This window comes from Eurypyga helias, unplaced genomic scaffold (assembly GCF_000690775.1).
Source record: "Eurypyga helias isolate BGI_N326 unplaced genomic scaffold, ASM69077v1 scaffold2071, whole genome shotgun sequence".
Lineage (NCBI taxonomy): Eukaryota > Metazoa > Chordata > Aves > Eurypygiformes > Eurypygidae > Eurypyga > Eurypyga helias.
Genome location: NW_010232521.1, coordinates 1 through 20,199, shown reverse-complemented (window position 1 = coordinate 20,199; position 20,199 = coordinate 1). Strand labels below are relative to the sequence as shown.

General features: G+C 41.5%; 1 protein-coding gene across 1 annotated transcript in view; it reads left to right on the top strand.

Moving 5' to 3' along the window:
* The window catches only part of PPP1R21 (protein phosphatase 1, regulatory subunit 21), a 31,010-nt gene extending 14,632 nt beyond the window's left edge, over nucleotides 1-16,378 (top strand). Inside the window, exons 11-21 of the mRNA XM_010161397.1 lie at nucleotides 713-849; nucleotides 3,087-3,179; nucleotides 5,033-5,160; nucleotides 5,537-5,689; nucleotides 6,465-6,557; nucleotides 7,998-8,231; nucleotides 9,689-9,724; nucleotides 10,552-10,668; nucleotides 10,964-11,062; nucleotides 13,085-13,213; nucleotides 15,183-16,378. Of these exons, the coding sequence (XP_010159699.1) occupies nucleotides 713-849; nucleotides 3,087-3,179; nucleotides 5,033-5,160; nucleotides 5,537-5,689; nucleotides 6,465-6,557; nucleotides 7,998-8,231; nucleotides 9,689-9,724; nucleotides 10,552-10,668; nucleotides 10,964-11,062; nucleotides 13,085-13,213; nucleotides 15,183-15,212 (1,249 nt within the window). The 3' untranslated portion in view covers nucleotides 15,213-16,378. The remainder of the gene's footprint in view (nucleotides 1-712; nucleotides 850-3,086; nucleotides 3,180-5,032; nucleotides 5,161-5,536; nucleotides 5,690-6,464; nucleotides 6,558-7,997; nucleotides 8,232-9,688; nucleotides 9,725-10,551; nucleotides 10,669-10,963; nucleotides 11,063-13,084; nucleotides 13,214-15,182) is intronic.
* The last annotated feature ends 3,821 nt before the right edge of the window (nucleotides 16,379-20,199 follow it).

Below are 20,199 nucleotides of genomic sequence, written 5' to 3'. Positions count from 1 at the left end.
GCAGTGTAGAAAAACAGGCCAGCGGGACATCCCTTCTGCAGTGAAAATCTTTGTTCCCAAGTGGGTCAAAGGGAGGTGAATTATTAGTGCAAAGGACTAAAAAGAGGGTTTGGATTAAGGAAGAAGAAAAAGCTTGGTTTATGTCCTCTTTGTACCTCTTCTGCTCCTTAGGAAGCAAAAGGTAAATTATACATAGTAGAGAAAAAAGTATTTAAACTGATGCAGCCAGTTCCTTGCCATGAAAGTGAGGAGACTTAGATTGGATACCAGGAAGAAATTCATCACGGAGAGGGTGGTGAGGCACTGGAACAGGTTGCCCAGAGATGTTGTGGATGCCCCATCCCTGGAAGTGTTCAAGGCTAGGCTGGATGAGGCTTTGAGCAACCTGGTCTAGTGGAAGGTGTCCCTGCCCATGGTGGGGGGATTGGAACTAGGTGGTCTTTAAGGTCCCTTCCCACCCAAACCATCATTCTATGAGTGTAAACTGTTCCTGGCTTGTAACTGAGGCTCCTAAGAGGGAGGATAGTACATTCACACATCAATTTTCATGTATTGCTAAATTATTTTGATATGTTAACCTTTATAAAATAAATTCCTAGTCTATTGTTGCTTTGAACTGGGGATGTAGAGAATACTATCTGCTCCAAAACTCGTTAACTTTTTTTAAGATATCTGCTCACTTTTAAAAAAAAAATAATTCATATATTCCTAGTTTGGAAGAAGAGTGTGAGTCTTCTCTTTGCACAGCTGCTTTAAGAGCTAGAAACATGGAGCTCCACAGAGACATGAAAAGGTTGACTGCAGTCTTTGAGAAGCTACATACGTACGTTAGTCTTCTTGTGTTACCAAGTAAGTGCCAGTTTTGGCTCAGTTGGTTACTTTGTGACTGGAAGGTACTAGTTTTCCTTTTGGAGCAGTGTTGAGGTGTTTTTGTTTGTACATTTTGGGGTATTTTTTTGTTTTTTAAACAGCACGCAGAAACGCCGCTTCTGTGATAGAATAAAACAAGTTTAACGCTACTCTTTACGTACAGTCTAAAACTAGGGGACAAGTGAATTCTGTAGTATGCTCTGTCATACTGGACCCTCTTTTATCCAGGCCGGGAGGCTGACAAAGCCTTCTTGCTATGGGAGGCATCGTGCTCACAGGCTCTCATCCTGCTGTGGGACTTCAACTAACCTAGCATCTGCTGGAAAAGTAGGATGGTGAGCTGTAGGCAATCCAGGAGGCTCCTGGAATGCACTGAGGATAACTTCTTAAGCCAGGTAATAGACAGCCCTACCAGAGGGGATGTGTTACTGCCCCTGTTGGTCACGGACGCAAGTGAGCTGATCGGTGATGTCAAGGCTGGAGGCAGCCTGGGATGCAGTGATCATGCCCTGCTGGGGTTCACAGCCCTGAGGGATGTGTCCCAGGTGAAGAGTAAAGTCAGGACCCTGATTTTTAGGAAAGCAAACTTGCAGATCTTCAAGGAGTTAGTCAATAGGACCCCCTGGGAAACTGCCCTTGGGGACAAGGGAGGAGAACAGGGCTGGCAGATTTTTAAGGACACTTTCCATAGAGTGCAAGAGCTCTCAATCCCACTAAGAAATCAGGAAAGGAAGGCAAGAGACTGGCATGGATGAGTCATGACCTGCTGGTCATACTGAAGGGTAAGGAGGAAATGCACAGGCAGTGGAAGGAGGGACAGGTATCTTGGGAAGAGGACAGGGATGCTGCCTGGTTGTGTAGGGATGGGGTCAGGAAGGTCAAGGCTCAGCTGGAACTGAATTTGGCAAGGGATGCAAAGCATCGTAAGAAATGCTTCTACAGGTATGTCAGCCAGAAAAGAGAAGTAGGAGAAATCTGTGTTGGGACCAGCACGGTTTATCTTCATCAATGACACAGTGGGATTGAGTGGAACCTCTGCAATTTGCAGAGGACACCATGCCAGGTGGTGCATTTGACACACCTGAAGGATAGGATGCTATCCAGAGGGACCTGGAAAAACTTGAAGTTTGAACCTCATGAGGTTCAGCAAGGTCAAGTGCAGGGTGCTGCACGCGGGTCAGGGCAACCCCAGGTATCAGTACCGGCTGGGGGGGGTGAAGGGATGGAGAGCAGCCCTGAGGAGAAGGACTTGGGGGTACTGGTGGATGAAAAGCTGGACATGAGCCGGCCGTGTGCGCTGGCAGCCCAGAAAGCCAACCGTATCCTGGGCTGTATCCAGAGAAGTGTGGCCAGCAGGTCGAGGGAGGGGATTCTGCCCCTCTACTCTGCTCTGGTGAGACCCCACCTGGAGTGCTGCATCCAGCTCTGGAGCCCTCAACATAAGAAGGGTATCATCCTGTTGGAGCGAGTCCAGAGGAGGCCACGAAGATGCTCAGAGGGCTGGAGCCCCTCTGTTATGGGGACAGGCTGAGAGAGTTGGGCGTGTTCAGCCTGGAGAAGAGAAGGCTCCGGGGAGACCTTGTAGCACCTTCCAGTACCTGAAGGGTGCTTAAGAAAAAGATGGGGACAGAATTCTTCGCAGGGCCTGTTGCAGTAGGATGAGGAGTAATGGTTTTAAACTAAAAGAGGGTAGATGTAGACTAGATAGAAGGGAGACATTTGTTACCATGAGGGTCGTGAATCTCTGGAGAAGGTTGCCCAGAGAGGTGGTAGATGCCTCATCCCTGGAAACACTCAAGGTCAGGTTGGATGGGGCTCTGAACAACCTGATGTAGTTGAAAATGTCCCTGCTCGTGGCAGGAGCATGGGGCTAGAAGACTTTTAAAGGTCTTTTTGCAACACAGATGTTCTGTGTCTCTATGATAAATCTTTCTGCGTGCGTAATTGCTTTTTGAGATCAAAACAGTTGATATTTGTAAAATATGAATAAAATATAGGAAACTTGGAAGCTTTTTAACTGCCTACCCTGGCAAAATCTGGTGTATTTATACATTTGACGTTGAAGAGGAAATTTAAGTGAATGAATGTGATTTTCATACTCCATGCAAATGTTTCTAGTAGGTGGAAGTTGGATTATTTTCAAAGATGAGTATATTCATGGTCAAACCTTATTGTTGTGGGGTTTTTTTTCTTTCCTTTCTACATGGTACTCTTAGGTACAAAACCAGAAGGACTTCTTAGGGCAAATTACAACTTGGTGTTTACAAACATTGCTGCAAGTCTTCATGGATTTCATGACATTTTAAAAGGTGAGAGTACAGGAACATTTTGTTTCAGCTCTACTTCTTTCTGTTAAACATTGCACGCATACTCTATCTGTAACAGTGTTGAGTGTGTAATGTGTGATAGGTCTGGCTTGTTTTGCCTTCACAAACTAGGATAAGAAAACTAAACTTACCAACTGCTTGTTTTAGATGTGCGTGCATGTTTTTCACTCCTCTGTTCTGCTAGCGTTGCTTGACTATTTAACTGTGCAGCTTGAGATCTTCCTGAGCAGTATCAGTTCACTTTCTGAACTTCGTTGCTCTAGTGGAACTAGTGTATAGAACGGAATGAAGAAGCCCGCTTTCGTTTTGAAACATAACTTCCTCCTTGAAAATGGCTTAGCTTCCTTTTATCAGCAGAACAATAGATATGTTACGTTTTCAGTGAAGTGATGTTTGGTTAAAACTCGGAGTTCTAAAGCACTGATGTTTCTGTACTACGTAGCTGTCCCCAGGGAGAAAATCTGTATAGGTGAATTGTTTTAATACTAGCCTGCTGTTTAAGTTTTTACAATTTTATGCAAAATAGGGTTTTTTGTTTCTTTTGGTAATAATATCAGTAGCAGGGTCCCATTTTGTAGGGTCCTTGTGTGAAGAAGAAAAAAAAATATATTGGAGATTGTACCTCAAACGGAATGAGACACTAAACCAAGAGTTGTGGCGTAGATAAGCTTATTGATAAATACCTTCTACCTCTTACTATACTATAACGTAAAATCAAGCCAACGTATACTTTAACAAAGGAAAGTACTGAAGAAAACTGTCAGAATTCATTAGCTAGCAACAGAAATGTGCTTAACATCTCTCACTCCCATACTCCAGAATACTTGATTAGTCACTCCTATCCTCCCTTCTTTTCCAACCATTTAAATTTGCCTCAGATAATAACTTCTGGTTGTGATGTCCTGGGATTTTCCCATTCTGTAGCAACAGTACTTTACACAGGTTCACAGAGTGGTAGGGTTTGGAAGGGACCTCTGGAGATCATCTAGTCCAACCCCCCTGCCAGAGGAGGATCACCTGGAGTAGATCACACAGGAACAAGTCCAGGCGGCTCTTGAAAGTCTCCATAGAAGGAGACTCCCCCCTCTCTGGGCAGCTTGTTCCAGTGAATATGTGCAAAATGTTCCCTTATCAGATAATTGCTTATATTTAATTAGGCCAGGTTGAGAATGTTTGTTCTTATGTGATAAATACTTGAGTCTTTTTAAGCTTGGGTGCTGTTGAAATTGCTGTATTTAGGCTAAGATGTTTTTGTGAATGACTTTGAAAAGTGTGAGGTTTTTTTGGTTGTCCCCTGCCCTGGAGACTGCTCTGTTAACTTTGCCTGAAAGAATTTTGGAATATAGGAAGTGGCTTTCTAAACTTCTGTTAGTCTTTTAGACTTGCTCTGACAGAATTAAAATACTCTCCCCTTACAAGTCATATACACTTAACACTCAGATGTTGAACATGACTAAAAATCCTACTTTTAAGTGTCCAGATGTAAACATACGGAAGTGGAAAGTGTACTTGTGGCATGAAGTGCTAGTTCAGTGTGAGCTTGGATCCCCTGTGTAGCTATGATTTTTGGGATACGGTGTACACATAGGCACCTTTATTCTCCCTTGTGTAACAGATGTAATGCCTGTTCCCTGTGGTCACAAACAGTTGTCTAAGGCAGTGTACTGAATAAGTAAGGGTATCCAGACTAAGCTTTTATACAACTTAAGGAGGGGAGAAACATTTGAAGCCTGAGGAGGCATCAAATGAATTTTCTAATTCATAAGTTGAATTAGAAAATGGTTGCTGAAATAGACAAAAACTGTAATTTGACATAAACGTGTTTCTTTTTCTAGATATTTCCAAGCACTACAGTCAGAAAGCTACTTTAGAACAAGACGTTCCAACTGCCACACAGAAACTCCTAACTACAAATGACTGTATCGTATCCTCTGTTATGGCTTTAACAAATGGAGTGGGCAAGGTAATGGATATTTTTGTTTTGATACAATGCCTGAACTTGTGCACGTTGTGTTTTGTTTTTTTTAAATACCTTAGTTGAATGATTTGGAAAATCTATGTGTGCTTTTGATATTAATAATCTGTAGTATTAGGCTTTTTCTACTGTATTATCAAGCTGCAAGTTAAAACCAACTGGAACGGGTGATACGAGTAGATATTGTGAAGATGCTTTGTGTTAGTAAGGTCACAGTTATGTGTAAGAGCCTGTAGTTTGTTTGAAATGCTTGTTGTAAAGCCCAGTTTCACTAAATACTTGTTTTTCTCTTGAAAGAGTAATTGCTGCGATAAATCTTTCCGGTGAACTTAATTAAAAAAGTCACTCATCTTGCTGTGTCTAGATTGCCTCGTTCTTTAGCAACAACTTGGATCACTTCACTACTTCGTTGAGCTATGGCCCGAAGGGAGGAGCAGAGTTCATCAGCCCTCTTTCAGCCGAGTGTATGCTGCAGTACAAGAAAAAGGCGGTTGCCTACATGAAGTCTTTGAAGAAGGTTTGTTCAGCTAGCATGCTTACACAGGGAAAACACAGTGCTGTTGGTAGCCGATTATGCCAAAGAGAATACAAACTAAGGGTTTTCAGTATTTGGATGAGGTTCTTTGAATGGGAATCTTTGGCTGAGGAAGGGAATCCTTAGAGCAATAATGCTGTTGAAAACTTCAGAGAGCGTAGTTGCTCTCAACTCAGGGTATGTGCCAATTCTGCCGTTGCCCATTTCCACTAATTATTTCCATGCCAAGACTTCAAGGAGAGAGGAGGGTTGCTGCCCATTTAAATTTCCTTCCGTATTCATCAGGAATATGGAGTGAATGACATCATATTCTTCTATTTGTATTCACTGGAAGACAGTGGACAGCAACATTAAAAAACAAAAAACAAACCCAAAAGCAGCTGCAAAGGAGGTATGCTGGAGAAAATGGGCTGAACCAAAGGACTGAACACTGCCATATCTCCCTGTTGGCTCCATTAAAGTTAACAGGTGATGCTGTGCTTAACAGTTGTTGTTAAATCACTTCACTGCAATGTCTGTAAAGTGGACCTTAAGATGTGTTTGATCATTAACACGTGGAGTTTTCTATTTAATCAGGTGTGCATTTTGGGGTGGTATTTTTTTTGTGAGCTGAAACCTTTTTTCTAGTGAATGGTGAACATTGGAATATGTTTTTCTTCCCTTTAGTAAAGTAAAGAGGGAAGTGGTAAAATAAATGTAGAATACATGCTCTGATGTACTGTGAAACATGTTTTGTTTTTCCTTTATCCTTTTGCAGCCTTGTGCAGATTCCGTGCCTTACGAAGAGGCTTTAGCCAATCGCAGAGTTCTTCTGAGTTCCACAGAAAGTAGAGAAGGTCTTGCACAACAGGTATTCTGGTAATTTTACTAGCCTAGACGATAGTGTATTTTTATAAAGGTGAAGTAGTAGCGAGTAGTCTCTACATATTTGTGTGTGGTCATTTGTTCCTGTATGTGCATATACTGAAACTTAAAACTAGACTGTAGATGTTTTACTTGTAGAGTTTTGAAAGCAAAACTTTTCCTTGTTAGGCTGGGTTATCCTTGTTCTCCTGTGCCTGCAGAATATATGTGTCATTACAAAAGACAGCATTATGCCATTGATGTCTTGATTTATAAGTACAAGAAGTCAGGCAGTCTTTAATAATGCAAACACATGCAAAATAAGGGCAGGAATAAGGCATACCGAAGTGTTTGTTTCTCATGTTATGTACCGTTTTGTGTGCTTTTTTTGGACTATACAGGATATTAGCACTAGTTTAAAAACAATGAATTATTTTTTCCAGTTAGAGTGTATTAATAGATTACAGTTTAATTAATCTTTCAGTGTGCTTTTTTTTCCTGGAAGATGAGGCAGAGGGAGGTCAAATGGTATTTAAAAAGCCTACACAGTTTGCCTATCTCCTCGTATGAATGAGACTGACTGATTAATACTAAAACTTTATTAACTTGGATGCTCAGACTGTGCTTGAGTCACCATCATGACTTCAGTGGGGTTTTTTTGTAGTGGCCAATATTCAAAGTGTACTTGTAGGGATGAGACCAGTTTCAACAGGAATGCGTGGAGTGAGAATGTGGACTGTTCCATAGCTGATTTCTTATCTGAACAAGTGGGTGGCTGTGTCTGTGTGAGGTGAGGCAGCTCTGGGAGGAGAGAATCATAGAATCACAGAATGGTTTGGGTTGGAAGGGACCTTACAGACCATCTAGTTCCAACCCCCCTGCCATGGGCAGGGACACCTTCCACTAGATCAGGTTGCTCAAAGCCTCATCCAGCCTGGCCTTGAAGACATCCAGGGAAGGGGCATCCACAGCTTCTCTGGGCAACCTGTTCCAGTGCCTCACCACCCTCTCTGTGAAGAATTTCTTCCTGATATCTAATCTAAACCTCCCTGATTTCAATTTATACCCATTACCCCTTGTCCTATCACTACCGGCTCTGTATTGTTTGCTCTTTCTAGCACAGAACAAAGCAGTGCTAGGGCCAGGTACACATCTTCCACATCTTGGTGAAATTCTTCTCTGCTTTGATTTCACACCTCGTGATGATGTTGCCAGTTCTGTGAGCTGTATCTTTGTGATGCATGCTTCAGACTAATTAACTAAGGTGGTCATTTCTGACACATGACCACAGTTAAGTGTGCAGCTCAAAGCAGTAGTTTACCTGCTGCATTACTCATTACCTCACTTACGTAATGGTTTAAAATAATACTGTCTGCAAACACTTCCTGTGTGTGGCTTTTTTCCCTGTGCGTTCAATAACCTGGACGGTAAACTTTCCCTCCTAAAGGTCCAGCAGAGTTTGGAGAAAATTTCAAAACTTGAACAAGAGAAAGAACACTGGATGTTGGAGGCCCAGCTGGCTAAAATAAAGCTAGAGAAAGAAAACCAGAAACTGAAGAACTCTCTTAGTGGACATTTAACTGAAACTATACAAGAACGTTCTGTTTTGCCAAATGTAGCTGAACAAAAGAAGGAAACCACAGAAAAGAGTCCGAGGGAACCTATTAAGAGTGCCAGTCTGGTAAGCGACCTTTTTCCTTCAGTAGGGAAAAATCTGTTTTCTGTAGCAGGAGTACTGTTTGGTCAGTAGCAAGCTAACAATGAAAGCTTTTTGGCTGTATTGAAATGCATTCACACTTGGGCTCCTTGTATTTGCAGAGCTGCTTGCTAATACTTTCTGCAGAGTTTGGAACTTGTTGGATTCTGGGACTTTGTTCGCTGTCTTTAGTATCGTGGAGATGTTTTTGTCGTTCTGCTCATACATGACTGAGGGGGAAATAATAGGTGTTTAACTTGCAGAATTTTTTCTGACTCTGTAGTTAGGAAGCCTTGCAGGTAGTATACATCTCAGGTCGCCTCTGAGTTTCCACTACTTTTTTCATCTCTGGGTATGTTAAAAGAAACAGAAGTAGGTAATTAGTATTTTTAAATGGATTCTTAAGCTTATTACAGGTCAGTTCGCTGTAGCTTAATTTTAACTTGAAACTATTCAAGCTTTTAGCATTCTCTGAAGTGCTGATTTTTACGTAACCTTCCCAGGTGCCTACAACTTGGGTTCAGCAATCGCTTTTGGATATGGCATATGTTCTGTCCTTGCTCTTGGATGTTGGCAAATGGCTTTTTCCTGTTTATTAGTTGTATTTAAAAGGTGTTGGCCTTTCTTCTGAATTACCACTTCTGAAGTGGTATTAGCAGGGATGTTGTCTGTAAGAAATAATCAATTTACTCAAGCTCAGCACTCAACAGAACTTTGTTTATTCCTCCATGCTTTCTTGTGCCAAGATAAAAATGATTACTGGATTGCTTTGAAATACCCAGTTTTGAAGTAAACTGACTTCTTAAATTTTTGATCCTGTATTTGGTCTGTTAGGAGCTTTAGGAGAATGGCTTTATGTAACTCATAGGTCGACATATTGTATAAATATTTCCCATAAACCTAAATCTCTAGTGCTGTTGAGATCAGAAAAAAACCCCTCTGATTCTGTGGGAAGATGCTCTTCCATGAAACTAGTTATTGGTGTACATCCCTCTGCTAGAGTTCTGGAACTCCATGTAATTTACTAGTCAGAGTGGGAAGAAAGGAATTCAGAAGGTATTCAATAAATCCAAGTTGGCTTTCCCTGTTATAACACTGCAACATTACTTCTCATGTTTATTAACATACCTCTGAATTAGTTTCATGTAATCAAGCAGTTGCATCTTGTTGCTTTTATTGCTTTTTTTTCCTTGTGTATGTTGTAAGGCAAAGGATATATTTGGAGGGCTGGTGTCAGCTTTAATTCTGTTCAAGGATGTATATTATTACCCTTGTTTGTTACAGGTGGAAGTGCTTACATTTGGTTTTAGTTTTAACTGTTACTATATATATATATATTTTTTTTTAATTAAAGTCCTTCTGTGACTGCAGCCAAAATGACTTGCAGCTATGGTATCTATTTCTGCAGTGCTCACTTCAGTGTGTTTTCTTCCTTGTTCTAGATTGGAATGTTGACTGTAACTACTGATAATGAAAAGGTAATCTGTTTTAAACATTATCAAAGTACATCTGCAAAGTGCTTCAATTCCAATTCTGTTAAACTTATTCCAAAGGTCTATTTACCAGCCATACTGTGTATAATGGCATGAGTCACCCATGTCCTCTGTATACTATATGTTCAAGTTTCATAAATCCATGTATTTCTTAACTTTCTTCTGGAAGGCAGTGTGAGCTGTGGTGCAGGCCTCTTCCCTGTAATGTGAGGAAGGCATTGGTCAGTTTGTACTTTCAGTAACCCTGACTGCATTCCAAACCTCAATTCTTAATTCTCGAGGAAGGGCTCAAGCTGCAAAAAAAGTCACTGACTGAAGTGCCTGGTGTCTAACATTTAAGTACAGACTGTCACAAACCAGAGGTCACACCAAAAGAAACTCTCATCAGCTGCCTGACCAGTCGTTAACTCTTTACTTCTTGTGGCTGTTGTGTAACACTTGGCAGAGTAAGATCCAGTGCTTTGCCTTTTCTAATACTGCAGGGAACTGGTGTGTATTTTAGTTCACTCCTCCTTTTCTTCTGAAGGTACGATTAATCAGGAGGTGGGAGACAGGTAATAATAACTGATACAAGTTCTTAAAAGCTACTGCACAGCGCCGAGCTTGAACATAACGACTGTTCATGTGAAAGCTGCCCTTAGTGGGTTACTCTCACTTCCAGTAAACTGGGGAGGTGTGGGTTGTCTTTTTTAAAGTTCAGGTGTCTGAAGAACCTTCTGGAGCATGCAACATCAGAAAGAGTTCTGACTGTGATGCACATACTCAATCTACTAAACATAAATACCTGTCTTCTTAAATTTTTGCTTTGCCAGGCTCCAGATGTCGAGTCTCGTGAAGACCTGATAAAAACCCACTATATGGCAAGGATAGCAGAACTCACGTCTCATCTGCAGCTTGCCGACAGCAAATCGGTACACTTCCATGCTGAGGTGAGCGTGCAGGCAGTGTCTGTACCAAAACCAGTAAATCCCTTTTTGAACTTCCCACAGGCAAGTGTTATGACAGTGAGTTTAAATATATGGAACATAATGTTTCATGAAAATCTATTCCCAGAATATGTTTTAACTATTACATTACCGTCACATTTAAAGATGTGCACAGGCTCTGAATCTAGGGATTATAGGAAGAGGGAAACATCCAAAGCAATCAGTTAAAGATGGCACAAGGCAATACTCTGGAACTAACTTTCTTCTCTTCTGCCTGCTATCCTGTTCTGATTGACAGTGTCGAGCACTTGCCAAAAGACTGTCTTTAGCAGAGAAATCCAAGGAGTCGCTCACGGAAGAGTTGAAACTAGCCAGTCAAAACATCAGTCGATTACAGGCAAGTAAAATGTTATATAATGTAATAGATGCATTTCGTAGTTGCATGTGGGGGGAAATTGGGGCAGAAAAACTATTTCGAGCATGGTCATGCCTTTACATCACTAGTTGTGTGATCTAAAAACGCTGACTGTGTGTGGAGAAGAGACAAATAATAGACTTCAAATCCCAGGTATAAAGTTGAATAAGCTTGCAAGGAAAAGGTTATAGTAACCAAGCCTGTGTCTTGGCACACTCGATGTCAATGCTTTTTATGAAAGTGGATTCTTTTCATGTCAAAAGATGTGGTTGTGTGACTGATTTCAGATGGTAAGTTGAATTCTTAATCCTTTCTAGCGCCTGGGACTGGAAGTCCCTTAGAAATGCCAGGGTGCTTTTTGAGATGGCTAGCTTGATACTAAACAAAAATAATTCTGGGGTAGCCTTTAAGTAGCTGTTGTTAACAACAGATGATAAACTCCTACGTCAGACGTCCTGTGAATGTCCTGTCCCTTTCTACTTCCCCTCCACGCAGCTGAGAAAGGAGCCAATAGTAAAATAAAGTATATAGAAACACTCAGTTTGTAAATGCCTTCATGCTTTCTTTGTGTTTAGTTCGTATCTTTATTGCTCCCCTGTCTGAGGTGGGTACCTAAAGTGCTCCTTACAGGCAGTGAAAATAATGATGTACACTTAAAAGGCACACAGTGCTCCTTTGGTTTGTTCCTTTAACAAATTCCACAATCAATATCCAACTCAGCACGGGATGTTCATCTCCAATTACATATTAAACTTCCTAAGAGAAGGTAACAGGCGCACCGTTTGTATGTTTAGTAGTCTGCATAATACTGAATTGCAGCACTGCTTGGGTTGGAAGGGCCGTTTGAAGGGAATCTGGTCCCCTCCTTTGGTCAAAGCAGACCGAGTTTGAATCGAGCTGTTGCATCGAGGGTTTCCTGTACAGCCATCCTGGCCTTCTGCCACAATTGCTCCACTTCCTCAGCACTGGACTGTTCTTTGCTCTGTCCTTGATTATTCCGCTTTCCTGGGCCCCTTTAATTTCCAGGGCAGTTTCACCTGGGATCTTGCCAAGCAGACCTTGAAAAAGCTAAAATCTACTCTTCTTAAATCTTGGGTTGCTGTACTTCTATTCATCTTGCTTGTTTCCCTCAGGATCTTAAATTCCACTAACTCATGGTTGCTGCAGCCAAGGCTACCATTGGCTTTCACATCCCTGACCAGCTTTTCCTTTTTTGGAACAGGGTCAGCCCTGACCTCAGCAGAGAGCATCTCTTAGGCCTATTGATACTGATATCAAGAAGTTCTTCACCATATTCAAGGCAATTCCTGAATTGCTCGTGTTCCACCTGGTTGCTCTCCCGGGACATGTCAGAGTAGACAAAATCCCTCTTGAGGATCAGGGTCTGGGGTTGAGAGATATTGATCGTCTTGTAGCAGATGCTTGCCGTATCACCCTTGTTGCTATCCTGTGATCCCTACCCAGGAGGTCTTAATTGGCCTCAAACCAGCCCTTTATGTAAAGCCTGATTTCTCCCCTTCTGTCCTTCCGACAGCGTCTGTGTCATTACTGTGTCCTGGTCATGCACACTATCCCACCATGTCTGCCTAATCCCAGAGAGATCACAGCTCTGCAACTCCATGTGGATTGCTGATTCCTTCAGCTTTATATGAAGGCCACGTGCGTTCATGTAGGGGCCATGCTCTAAGCTGTGAACTTTACTTGTTTCTTGGCGGGAAGGAGCGTTGGAAAACTTAGCTGTAAGCCAGAAATAGCGGGGGGGAAAATCATAAAGGAAACAGAGCAAAGGTAAGGGGAACATCCGTGCGTGAGACTTGAGGTAAAAGAAAGATAGCTGTTGACTTTCCTTTCATAAAGTGATTATTTTTTTTCCCCAATGGCTTAGGTTAAGTGCACACATTCAGCATCAAAACTTTAGCTTACTAAGCGGGGATGGAAGTTGGCTGCTTTGCCAGGTGTCACTGATACTGAGCAAAGGCTTCTGGTTATTTTTCCCCCTCCCAGGACGAATTGATGACGACAAAGAGAAGTTACGAGGACCAGTTAAGTATGATGAGTGACCATCTCTGCAGCATGAATGAAACCTTAACTAAACAAAGGGAAGAAATCGATACGCTGAAGATGACCAGTAAGGTGAGTTGCCAGGTGGTGGCATCGGGTATTCCTGCCCTCAGACCAACTCACAGGCTGTACTTCCCACTCTCGCCCCGCTGGAAAGAAAACTCCAAACCTGCTCACTGTGTTTCAGTGAAGGAGTAATTCTTGCAAAACATGGATGTGGGAAGGAACAAATACTTTGTCACTCCTTCATAGCAGGCTCTCAAAGTGTACCCTCCGGAAGAGCAGCACCTTTTCTCTTATTTCCTGCCCTCAGACCAACTCACAGGCTGTACTTCCCACTCTCGCCCCGCTGGAAAGAAAACTCCAAACCTGCTCACTGTGTTTCAGTGAAGGAGTAATTCTTGCAAAACATGGATGTGGGAAGGAACAAATACTTTGTCACTCCTTCATAGCAGGCTCTCAAAGTGTACCCTCCGGAAGAGCAGCACCTTTTCTCTTATTTATGTGTGGTGAAAATGGAGCTGTTTGCAAATGCAGGTAGTGACACCGGGTGTTTGTGGGAGGAGCGTCCTTTCTGCACTCCTCTCTGGGTTTCACCACACTCTGTACTTGGCAGCTATTCTTTTTCTCTGTTTTACTTCCATATTCTAGCTTCTCTCTCTCGGGTGTAGGAATGAAAAAAGTTGCTGCTTATATTCTTCTGTGAACTTCAAATGCACACTTAAATTCTTTTCCAAGCAAGGAGTCTACCCATTTATCAGGAACAAATTTCGGCCTAACCTGAATATTAATGATGAAAAACACAGACGTCTGCAGCTTCTGAGCAGTCAGTGATTAAACCACAGTCTGTCTCATTCTGACAGTTCTAGGGGGAAACAGATGTTGTGAAGGCCTTCACCCTTCACTCAGCTGGCTGTGAAACTAATAAACGAGGGTTATTCTCTTTAATTGCAGATTGCAAGGAAGCAGGTTTCACTGAAGGGTTAAAAAAGAAAAGTAAAATCCATGTTTTGATTAAAAGTCCCTAGATGGTGATTTTTATTTTTGAGAGTAAGCTCTCCTCCCCCGCCCCCCATGTATAGAACTGTGTTTCTTCAGGTGCCTGAGTGGTTTGACTTGGCACTGAAGTCTTTAAAGTTACTTTTATAAGTGTATAAGCTCTTGTGTTTTCCGAGGGAAGCTCTTGGCTGCATACTGACCATAGCACTGCATGTTTCTATAAAACGCCTTCTGGAATTTCTCCCTTGTCATGCCACTAAGACTTGAAGTGGTCCTCTGTCTGCAAGGAGGTGGTTCAGAATCTCACAGCCGTAGGCACAGATCCTGAGTGTTACCGACTGCAGAAGGCTGCGCAGTTGAAGTCAAAAGGATGCCGTTAAAGCCATTATCACCTGGAGGGAGTTGTTGGTTAGGTGAAAAACGAATGTTATGTTAAGAAAATAGGAAGTCAGGGAATTGCCAGCAAGTTAACCATTGCACAGAAGTTTATTTTAAGCTAAACGTTTGCATTGTGGAATTGTCACGAGTCAAATGAGAGTTGGACAAATTGTTTTCTTGTTTTCTAAACTAGGAATATTCTGTGTAGACCAAGTTAAAGCAAAATTTGTTTTGGAACAAAATGATGGGTGGAGGATTGATTTTTAATTTAAGGCAATTATCCTGTAAGACTTACACCTGAAATAGTTTAAGGTTGAATTATGACTTCACCTGCCTTCACTGCCCTTTACAATATTAGTGGTGTTAATCCAATTGAGTGTCCTGGGTCGTAATTCAAATGTCTCTTTTCCACGGGTTTCAGTTGAAGTAAGGTGCTGTTGTACATATTTGAAATATCTGATATTTGCTCTGTTATGCCTGTAAAGATAGAGGGATTTTTCAGAGCAAACAGTTACAAGCTTCCATTATTCAAAGCCTATGGACTGTTTTTTGACTGTACTTTGTTTGCTGTAGGCATAAATTATCAGACAACAGATTTTATATAATATCTGTCTCGATTTTCGTAGCGGAATTGTATATTCTGTTCGCTTGTTTCTTGTTGCAGGGAAACTCTAAAAAGAACAAAAATCGATAGCTTACAGCTAATCAACTGTCTTCGGAAGCTGCTGCTGCACAGGATGCAGATAGTGAACATTCGTTGTCCAATTCCTGTTTGTTCCAGGAAGCGGAGGGTGGTATTGGGTCTGGTAAAAAAACCTGATTTGGTGCTGTACATGGCTTTAAAATATTTAGAACTTGTAACAGATAAACCAGAACTTAATGTTGGCTCTAAACCAGGAAATACACACTCTGTGGATAATTTATATAGTAATTACCTTCAGTTTTTACTGTGCACTTTTTAAAACCAGGTTTTAATTTCATGTAATAACTTCAGGTTTTGTATATTTTCAAATATGATTATGCATTAACAAATTTGGATCAGTGCAGTAGTTGTCTGGTTTTTGAGTTATACCTTAATTTGTCAACCTGTGTACATTCCTTGTTGATAACAGTTTAAAAACTAGTTTTGAGACTGTTGGCAATGCAAGCTGTGCCATTACCATAAATGTATTATTCCTGTTTTCAGCCCTTTTGAATTAATTGGAATTGTGGCTTTAAATGACTTCTATAAATTCACACAAGTAAATGGGATCATGATTTCATTTTAAACTGCAGTAGTGGAAACTTTTGCTGCTTGTATTTGGCACTTTGGATTCTGAAGTAAAGAGCACAAAAAGCTGAATTGGGATACTTCCATGGAATTGCTTTAAGCCATTTAAGCTTAGGCATTTTGTTTACATGTTTATGTATATATCTTGGTTGAAATAGCTGCTCAAAGCTAGCAGAAATTGTGATCGTAATTTGCCCCGAAAGAGTGAAACAATGTGTGTAGAATAGACAAGCTTGCTGTGCTCTCTTACAGTAAAGAATATGAAATATGTAGATTTAAACACTGAATTTGCAAAAAGTCTTCATGGAATTAAGTCCTGATGGATTCACTGAGGGTATGACATGGCTTTTCCTGTGTTTTGGGAAGCTTGTGAGCTTTAGGCCTCTCCTAAGATAATTTTTTGAGGGAAGCCCAATACCATGAGTTTTCACAGCATTGATATTTAACTTGTTTTAATCAGATGCTGTGCTGATCTTCTGTTCCATAACTTGCATTCTGGCACTTACTAGTCCCATGAAGGGTTTACTCTGGTATCAGCTGTGTCAATATGTGTTACTAGTATGTAAAATAAAATCAACGAGATGAAACCAGCCTGACTCTCTTCTTAATTCTGGTTGCACCCAGGTGGCACGGCATGGTGGTGTGCTGAGAGGTTAGCAGCTATTCCTGGTGAGGTGAGACTGAGTAATCAGACTGGCCTAGTTACTCGTAGCAGTGCTTCTGTTTGTTTGAGCCAGGGTGCCTTTCTGATGCTGCGGTGTGCGAGGTACACCAGGCCCACGCTGGCACCTCTCGCCCTCCTGCCTGCTCGAAGGCAGACAAGCATGTGACCTGTGGTGATGGCAGCTGTGGGACTGCTCTGATACAGCTTTTCCTGTCAGTGACGATGGTATGTGGTCATGAAACGGGAGAGGAGGTGGGGAGTACCTGCAGCATTTCCTACTAGCATCGTCTCGAATTAAAACCTACATGGTGGTGCTAATGAGGGTTGGGAAGTGTTTCCTTTCTAACCATTTTATTGAAGCAGATACAGCTTAAACTGTTTCAGGTAAAGTTGGAAGCTGATTACCTTCTTCCAATTCGATTAAAGTCAGCCTTTTCTGAGGACTTTCATCTTGCAGTGACGGTACTGATTCAGTTATTTCATTCTTTGAGTCAAAATGCAGAATGTGTTACCACTGCTACTTCTCATAAGTGGCTGCATTCAGAAAAAGGTTTGGCTTACGCCATTTTCGACAGGCCTAAGTAAAAATGTGCTTTGAAGATTGAGTGTTGAAAAATGTGTGTTAAAGTGTGAAATATCTCCTATCTCGGACTGTTGGGGGTATACTCTGTTACAAAAACATCAGAACTGGAGTTAATATGGAATGTATAGGCATTTAGGCACAATTCCAATGTACATTAGTTTATCTTGCAGTATCTATTTGGAAATGTATTTGGGTGTCCCTCTCGCCAAATTGCAGTAAGCATGCTCGGGAAGAGACCGTTTTGATCACTCCAGCTGCCTTCCACTCTTCAAGGAGATGTTTTTGCTAAGTTCCAGACAGTCATAAACTATCGATACACAAAAATAGAATCCTGGAGAAAAAAATTAAAGTAATGGTAATTTGGATACTGTTGTAGTAGTGCCGTGCAGGGGCACGGTGTATTTCTGAACTTGGTGGCCTTAGAAATGGGAACAAGTGGCAATGCCCGCTAGCTTGTGCCTATCCACTAGCCAGGTGGTTCCGAGTCAGTTTCTGAACATCTCAGTTGCTCTAAATGTCCGAGTCATTACTGCACAGTGCTACGCTCTGTAGCAGAAGAATTCATCTTCCGAGATAAAATTTTTCCAGGAATATGAATTTGAACTGCTTTTGACTACATCAGATAGTCTGTGCAGATTATTATGGAATGCACAAAATTCGAGCAAAGAACTTGTACTAATACTGGAATTAATGTTCAGAAACTTTACAGTGTGAACACTTGACTTCCTAGTTGGTTAATTGGGAAACTGATGACAAACTGTTATAAAGTAGGAAAATCTTTAGGACAACACAGTGGAAATCCAGGCTTAAAGAAAAATCCCAATGCTAGTTGGTTGTTCTAATGACCAGTTCATTCTAACAAGTTTTATAGCATTTTTAGAGTGCTTAACTCATTTCTCCATAGTGTTGGGCACCTCATGAATAACTTTATGAATGTGACCCATTCTGATCACAGCACTATTTCCTATTAATAGTTTTAATCAGGTCTTCAAAACTTCTTTCTGAACTTTGCCTTAAACCTATGCTAACACTTTCATAGATTTCAAAATATTTAGCTACCCTAGATTGCTGAAAATACATCCCCAGTAACTATTCTTTGTGTTCAAAATACATATTTGCTATAAATTCATTCTTGGTTAACTTTGATTGCCCTCTTAAGATGTACGGCTTCCTGAGTTTTCAGAGTCCCCCAGGAGTGCCAAATACATTGACTGTTTTATAAGGCCTTGAGCTTTTATAGGTGAGAGGTTTCCCTGTCTGAAGGATTAACTTCTAAAACAGTGGTTTTGGGCAGCTTATGATGATGTCAGCCTAAGGGTGTTACCTCACTGGTGTTTACATGATCATGTCATTAATGGTTACATCTGTAACTAAATCACAGATGTATGTAAAGTGATTACCTCAGGGGTTGATTTGAAAATGGTGTGTGCAATGTCTTTTTCTAATTCCTTCTGATCCATTTTTAACCGGGTCCATGTTTCCAGTGATACTGGTGCTGGGAACTTCATGCTGGATTTGATCTAGTGGTGTTCAAAGCTGCATCCGTGTCAAAACAGAAATGCTGTTTTGCTTTCCCATCTTTGCTGTATAAATAGCCAGTGCCTTTCAGGGTATTTTCACTTCTGACTTGTAATCCTGTTGCTTCTTCTACTCTACCTTCCCTCACTGACGGATGAGTTTAATCTTTTGGCGGGGAATGGCCTTTGGCCCAGCTTGTTTCCTTGATGCTGATTTTGGGCGCTGCTCTGAAGAACAGACTTGCTCTGACATCCGAGGCATCAATTGCAAACAGGAAAGGAAATAAACCTTTTATCCCCGTATCACCTATCATGAGACTAGGGAAGTTATTCACAGGCTTGGTTGAGCAATGTGGATGCTTTTATTTTTTTTTAATATCAGCCTAATCATATATTAAACTTTAGAGAAACATGTGGCCGTGTAAATTGGGTGAACCTGTTGTTCTTTACTACAGCATGTATGTGAGGTAGTTTGAGAGCACCATCTTAGCAACAGCAGGGTCACAATTGAAATAAAGCTTAGTATAGTAAAAAAACTGTAATTGCTACCAGAGGTCTGATTGCTTCCTCCCACAAAGGCTAGATGCTGCTCTAATTAAGAATGCTCGTTCTGTCTTATTCTGCATTTTCTGCTTCTGTTACTGCTTGCAGTATTACTCAGTGGTGAATTAAAACCATGTTTGTTTAGGAGAGGCCATGTTTGCCCTAATTCCCAAATATTTCTTTAACCAGAGAGTTAGAAACTTGCCTTAACTCTCATTGTGGCTGCAGAACTGCTGGCTTGGTTATAGATGGGGACGGAGGAGAGCTTTTGGGGACCTTTGTTAACCAAGGCCTGACTGGGGCTTTGAAATCCACCATGTGGAAACTTGCCGGGGGCAGTTCTCATGGTCTGCCACCGCTGTGTGTCAGCAGCTTTAGACACGTCAGTGCTAATTCAGCATCGCTCGGCTTCTTCGGGAAGAGTGCAAATGCTTCCATCCCTGCAATGCTGAGGTTGCGCAGCTGAGCTGCAAAATAAGAAGTGTATGAGCCTTAGTGGGTTTAATTTGTCTGGTAAGCTACTATGCAAACAGCGCCAGAAGAATATAAACATTTTTATATGCGAAGTGGTAGAGACAGCAGTAGAAATCTTACTTTATCTGTACTGGTTTTAACTCAAATTCACCCTTTAAGTCCAAAATTTATAAACCGATGAGGTCTTACCCAAAGAAGTAGCTTTTGAAATCCAGGCCTGGTGTCAAAATGGTATTTATCATCTTCTATAGCCAACACAGCTTGGTCCTGAGAAGAGAGAGAAACCCACAAAATTAAGAGTCCGGGTAATTTAAAGCACCACAGACTCCTCCATGAATTGACCTGGAAGCACGTCTGTGGTGCCATGTAGTTTCTTGCAAACTTTATATGAAGAAAGTTAGTGCTCCTGGAATGAATCATAGACTCTTTAGGTTGGAAAAGACCTGTAAGATCAAGTCCAGCCATTGACCCAGCACTGCTAATGCCACCACTAAACCGTGTCCCTAAGCACCTTGTCCACACGCCTCTCCAATACCCCCAGGGATGGTGACTCCACCACCTCCCTGGGCAGCCTGTTCAGTGCCTGACAGCCCTTTCCATTAAGGTATTTTTCCTAATATCCAATCTAAA